Below are 6,883 nucleotides of genomic sequence, written 5' to 3'. Positions count from 1 at the left end.
TACGCGGGCTTCCGATCGAGTCATATGAAAATGCCGAGCCGGGTATTCTAATAGGAGCCAATTGTTGGAAACTTGCGGTGCCTATCAAAACTCGTGAGGGACACTGGCTTGAGCCGATCGCCACTAAGTGTCGCTTAGGTTGGACCTTGCAGGGAGGTACTACTAACCACTTTGACTCACAACTATTGAATATTCACATATGTGACTGCGAAAAGAAATACGAAATCCTACACGAAGAGATCAAGGAGTACTTCAGCCTAGAGATGCCGCAAAAAAGAGAGCTCATGTCCTCACAAGACTGTAGAGCGCTGCAAATTCTAAATTCAACGTGTGAAAAAAGAGAGGGCCGCTATGAAGTGGGGTTGTTGTGGAAGCATGACGACGCAAAGATACCAGCTAGTTACGACAACGCCCTTAAACGCTTCAGATGTATGCAGAAAAAGTTAGCTAAGGACTCCAATTTGCAACATGCAGAAGCAAATAGACAACTTAATTAGCAAAGGTTACGCAAGAAGGTTAACTGCAGACGAAGTAAATAGATCATACGACCACGAGTGGTACCTGCCGATATTTATCACACTAAACCCCAACAAACCCGGCAAGTTGCGCCTTGTGTGGGACGCTGCGGCCAAATCTGATGGAGCCGCTCTTAACGATTTCCTTCTGTGCGGGCCAGATCTACTCAATTCGCTAGTCTTCGTATTACTGGCCTTTAGAACTGGGCAGTTTGCTATTTGTGGAGACATTGCCGAAATGTTCCACCAGATTCGCGTAAGAGAAATGGACATGCACGCTCAGAGGTTCTTGTGGCACGAGAACTGTGAGGAGTTACATAACCCTCACATCTACGTTATGCAAGCGCTTACCTTCGGCATCAGCTGCGCACCTTGCATTGCTCACTTTGTTCGAGATGTAAATGCAGAGCAATACAAGCAAACATCGCCGCGAGCGGTAGAAGCAATACAAAAGCATCATTACGTCGATGACTTCATCGACAGCGTCGATACCGAAGAAGAAGCACTGGAACTGGCTCTGCAAGTGAAAGCAATTCACGCTCAAGCTGGATTCAACATTCGTAACTGGGCATCTAACTCATCAGCTGTTCTGAGGCAACTTCCAGGGGAGTCCGTCGAAGATCAAACTCCTAAGTACTTAAGCAATGCAGAAAAAATATTAGGTTTGTTTTGGGATCCAACTAACGATGTTTTTAAGTTTATTTGCAGGTTCTCCAAAATGAGCCGAGACATCTTGCAATGTAGCTTGGTCCCAACCAAAAGGGAAGTACTCCAGGTGTTGATGTCCATCTTCGACCCTCTCGGGTTTGTGGCACATTACACCATAGGTCTTAAAATACTACTTCAGGATGTATGGCGATCGGCCATTAACTGGGATGACCCACTCCCAGGTCCGCTTTACAACAAGTGGTGCCAGTGGAAGACGTTGTTGCCAGCAATAACCTCTATTACGATTCCGCGATGTTATTCACAACTTCTAAAAGACTCCGAATGCAACCAAATCCACACCTTCGTAGATGCCGGCGAGTATGCTTACGCGGCAATTTGCTATTTGCGAGTGAAAAACAAAAACGAAGTCAACACTATCATCGTGGCCGCTAAGTCAAAAGTAGCACCGCTAAAGCCCGTATCTATCCCGAGGCTCGAACTACAAGCTGCAGTGACTGGCGTAAGATTGGCGAACAATGTGATGAAGGCACTACAAGTTCCGATTCATGCTCGATTCTGGTGGTCAGACTCAAAGACCGTGCTCAAATGGCTCCGAGAAATTTCAAAACAGTATGTAATGCATCGCGTGGGCGAGGTATTGGAGGCGACCAACGCCACTGACTGGAATTGGGTTCCCTCAAAACTTAACCCTGCTGACTTGGCAACGAAATTCAGCCGGCAACAAAGTTCCGATATCTGGCTGCACGGGCCGAAATTCTTATCTTTCAATCAAACCGATTGGCCGAAATGCGACGACCTCGGACCAGTGGAGCATACTGAATTCCGACATTTTACCTTTCATATAACCAAAGGCGAAACCACACAACCTTTAAACGATGCTGATAGGTTCTCAAGCTGGCGTCGATTATACTTGACGATGGCGATGGTAATATTGTTCGTAGAAAAACTAAAAGCCAAGATAAAGAAGGAGCAAATACCTACCGGCGTATGTGACAACATTATCCACAGAGCTAAGAGCGCGCTCATAAAAGAGGCACAGCAGAGTGAATATCGGCAAGAAGTTATCAACCTCAAATGCGGTAAGAGTGTTGAAAGCGATAGCAAACTAATCTCTTTAAATGTCTATTTAAGCGACGAAGGTATACTCAGATCACGGGGAAGAGCCGAAAGCTTAAGAACTGGCGACTCTATAATCTTACCGACAAACAACTCAATCACAGCTTTAATAGTTCGACATTACCACGAACGAAATCATCATCAATTTCATGAAGCAGCCTTGAACTCGATTCGCGAACAATATTATATTCCACGCCTACGAGTACTTTACCGCAAAATACGAAGGTCATGTCAACGCTGCAAGAACGATGGCGCTAAGCCAAATACTCAGCAAATGGCTCCGCTACCAGCTGCACGTTTGGCAAGCTTTGAGCGTCCCTTCACCTATGTCGGAATAGATTTTTTCGGTCCGATACATGTCTCGATTGGAAGGCGCAGAGAGAAAAGGTGGGGAGTAATCTTTACTTGTTTGAGCGTCCGTGCAGTTCATCTGGAGGTCGCACATAGTCTAGACGTCAGTTCTTGTATAATGTGCATTCTGAACTTTGTGGCACGGCGAGGCAAACCACGCGAGATTTATACAGACAACGGCACAAACTTTAAAGCTGCGGAAAAGGCCTTGCGCACAAATGCTAATGGTATCGAAAAGCTAAACATAAATTGTGAAGACGTCGTTTGGCGATTCAACCCACCAGGGGCGCCACATATGGGCCGGGCCTGGGAGAGATTAATCCGCTCCGTTAAATCCGTCCTGAATGCTATTTGCCCTTCGTACAAATTTACAGACGAAACGCTCAAAAGCGCCTTATGTGAAGTAGAGCTTACAATCAATTCTCGACCACTCACATTTGTATCTCTCGACAGCGCAGACGACGATGCGCTCACACCAAACCACCTGCTCCTCGGATCTACCGACGGACACAAATCAGTCTTCAACGAGGCATCAAACCTACGACAGCAGTGGCACAAGACACAAGACTTCGCTAACAAGTTCTGGCAACGTTGGCTGCAGGAATATACTCCAATCATTCAACGTAGAGCCAAATGGTTCAGCAAGCGGGCATCAGTCGCAATCGGAGACGTCGTTGTTGTTGTTGATGAGACTCTGCCGCGAAATTATTGGCCGAAGGGTATCATCGTTGATGTCGTAAAAGCAAAAGATGAACAGGTGCGACGGGTAACTATAAAAACGCAAAAGGGTCTAATGCAAAGGCCCGCAACCAAGGTGGCAGTGTTGGATGTCACCGGCAATACTTAAGCAATACTCATCACGATTCCTTTGCTAGGGGGGGAATGTTGCCGCTGGGTATACTCGTTTACACCGCCGCTGGGTATACTTATCACTTTGCCTACCACCTTAGCATACCTATATATACATGAGTGTATACGTGTAGTTAAATCATCTTCACTCATACGTACTACAACATTAATAAGCCATATATGTATGTACATACATTTTGTAAATAGTTAAATAGCCACCGTTATATTTTGTATTCATTTCATAAGTGTATAAATAACACCGCCAGAGTAAAATTCTGGGTCTTTCTTGTATTTGACACGCGTATTAACCATACAGAATATTTTTAAAGCTCTGCGCAAGTAGCACATGAATTAGTGCAAATAAAGTTAAAAGCAAAGCTAAAAAATTTGTATTTGGTCATTTATTTGAGAGACAACAAATCTTTAAAAATATTTTCTTTAAAATAAAAGTTAATAAACATGTCTAACGAGTACAATTGCAATAATTGTTGTGAAAAAGATACCGACCGCATGGTACAGTGCGACTCCTGTGACAGGTGGTTCCACTACGATTGTGTCGGGGTGAATAGTAACGTGGCCAACATAAGTTGGAATTGTAAATCTTGCGAATCCGCGCAGACAAATCACGTTGAAAAGAGCACTATCGCTCCCCCCGACATCTAATGGTGAAATATCTACGGTAACGACCGGGCAACCACAAGCAGCATCGTCGCCAAATACGGACGTACAGAATAATAATTCTGCAGCATTCGGTACACATGGTCAACAACCAATAGGTTCAATTACAACAGCAAGCAATATCATCGTATCAACGGCAACGATAATGACTCCTGCCGTTATCACCTCCAATGCGCATCGCGCGAACCCACCAATGATATATTCAACCGCAATGTTCCCACCTGCCAAGCAACTCCCTGGTCTAGGACAGCAAGCTATGCAACAACCTCTACTTCCACCGATAACTGGCGCTCAATGTGGGGCGCGACTTGATGCAACTCAAGGTTACGACAGCGTAGCCCAACAGCACGTACTACAATTGGAACTCTTGGAAGAAGAGCGAAAAATAGAGCAAACGTATCTACAAAAAAAGTACGAAATACTAAGCGCAGGCGGTTCGTCTATCGGAATCAACCGCACAACTACAGCTCCGACTTCTTCGCAGCTTGCCGCTAGACAAGTAATTCCAAAGGATTTGCCTACCTTCAGCGGAAATCCGGATGACTGGCCGCTGTTCATAAGTAACTACGAAAACAGCACGCAAGTAGCGGGGTACACCGACGCCGAAAACCTAATGCGGCTGCAGAAGTGTCTCAAGGGAAAGGCCTATGAGACGGTACGCTGCAAATTATTGCTCCCCTCTATGGTCCCGGAAATAATTCAGACACTTAAGATGTGTTTTGGACGTCCAGAGCATATACTAGAATCGTTGGTGGAGAAAGCCAGGGCGATTCCACCGCTGAAGGAAAAACTGGAAAGTCTTATCGACTTCGCGTTGTGCGTCCAAAACATCTGCTCTACGATGGAAGCCTGCCATATGGAGGCGCATCTGAATAATCCAATGTTGGTGAAGGAATTCGTTGACAAGCTTCCAAGCCAACACAAGTTAAATTGGGCAATGTTACAGTGAGACGAGCGAGTACCAATTATTAAAGCGTTTAGTGATTGGATTTTCCAAATAGCCGAAGCAGCAAGTAAGGTGATCACACCACGTGTATCCAAAAAGAGTGGCGTAATTAACGCACACACGCAAGCAACTGGTGTCGAAAACCATAACAAAGTTGGGTGTGTTTTATGCGGGTGCACCGATCATAAAATACAGACGTGTGTAGAATTTAGTAAACTCACCTTGGAGCGCAAGTGAGATGTAGTAAAATCCAATAAATTGTGCAGACATTGCCTTAACATGGACCGCCGAAAGTGTTATGCGAACAGGGAGTGTGGAGTCGATGGTTGCCAATCAAAGCACCACAAGCTTCTTCATAAAAACACTCCGAAGAGCGTATCTACGTATGCTGAGCAAAAGCAAAATACCACACCACCTCTATTAAATAATCAACTGGTAAACACTCATGTAGGTAATGATGAAGATGCACCATGTTTTCGTATAATACCCGTTCGCATACACTCAAAGGGTAAATCCATAAAAACCATCGCCTTTTTACACTGAGAAAAAGGATTAGTTTCGACAACTAAAGATATTTAGTTCCCGAATTTTGACAATATTTGGGAACTGTGACCAAGGATTGGGAACTATTACCATGGGTTGTTAATTATAACTAAATATATTAAAGCTTCTAATATTCATCTAGGTTGTACCAAATCGTTAATTTAGTCGACGGGTTTGGTAAATACTAATAAATATTTTTTTTAAGCATATTTCTACAAATTCCATTCAACTTAAAGTATGGTTCATAAAAGGATGCCATTAAGCTCTGCTAATACAGATAAGCTTTCTTTCAACACATGGATTAGTCATAGTTACCAAATCTTAGTTGATCGATTTGGTTTGAGAGCGGAATATATTCATGCTTATGAGCACCCCCTAAATAATGATCAGCGCTCTCTGAGCTCATGTGTGTTTCACATACGAAGAGCGTCAGCTAAGCAATGCACACAGTCCCACTTATTGAATCGTTTGAATGCGCTAGTATGCCGACCATTACATAAAAACGATTCAATGAATGAGACTGTGTGCGTGGAAATCACTGCTCCGCTACCGCTGTTCGTATACGGGTGAAACACGCGTGTGGTTACAGAGCGCTCAGTAAGCTATGGCATGTCGATCACTGCGCTGGGTAGAGAAAGAAAAGTGTGTGCTATGACAAGCCCAGGCTTGTTTGTCTCAGTTGCAGTTTTACCATCGCCGCGAGTTGTTTCGGTGCGGGTATGGTTATTTAAAAATATAAAGTTTGATGCCAACCGGCGTTTCTCAGTGGATATATAGTTCATGTGAATTATAATTAGAAAGTATCTATTTAGCCAAGGAAAAAGCAAAGCAGTATACTCAAACCAGCACTTCCAGCAGATATTGACCTGGGTTTTCGCACGACTATTCCTGTTTAATCGTTTCTTTTTAGGAAATTCTTACCACCATATACATATGTATTATTTACACCAGTAACTATTTATGTAAATATGTTTGTATTTTTTATGCTTAATATATGCAAATAAAAGAAGTAAACACAACAACCATCGAGTAAATTTTTATTTGTGTCAAACTGAAACTTTTTTTTCAATAATAAACGGTTAGCTGATTCACGTCTACAGCAAGTTCATAAAATTAATTGAAAACTTGTATCAACCAAAGCATTGTTTATATTTGCTCAACAATGATTTTATTCAACTAACACTATTGTCCACTCAAGGTAGTCGTTTTGTAATTA

The 6,883-nt window shown here is 43.3% G+C and overlaps 1 protein-coding gene across 1 annotated transcript; it reads left to right on the top strand.

Annotated features, from left to right (window-relative positions):
- Positions 1–780: 780 nt before the first annotated feature.
- On the top strand, positions 781–3,498 carry LOC118756053. The gene has a single exon (XM_036490846.1). The coding sequence runs from the start codon at positions 781–783 to the stop codon at positions 3,496–3,498; it is 2,718 nt and encodes a 905-aa protein (XP_036346739.1).
- The last annotated feature ends 3,385 nt before the right edge of the window (positions 3,499–6,883 follow it).

The sequence above is a fragment of the Rhagoletis pomonella genome, unplaced genomic scaffold, assembly GCF_013731165.1.
Source record: "Rhagoletis pomonella isolate Grant_MI unplaced genomic scaffold, Rhpom_1.0 Rhpom_scaffold_08552, whole genome shotgun sequence".
Taxonomy (NCBI): Eukaryota; Metazoa; Arthropoda; class Insecta; order Diptera; family Tephritidae; genus Rhagoletis; species Rhagoletis pomonella.
Note: the sequence above shows the minus strand (reverse complement) of the source record. Positions and strands in the feature narration are given on the sequence as shown.

Bases quoted from the DNA above. Each gene is read 5' to 3' on its own strand.
- LOC118756053 (XM_036490846.1), top strand. From the start codon at position 781: ATGGACATGCACGCTCAGAGGTTCTTGTGGCACGAGAACTGTGAGGAG.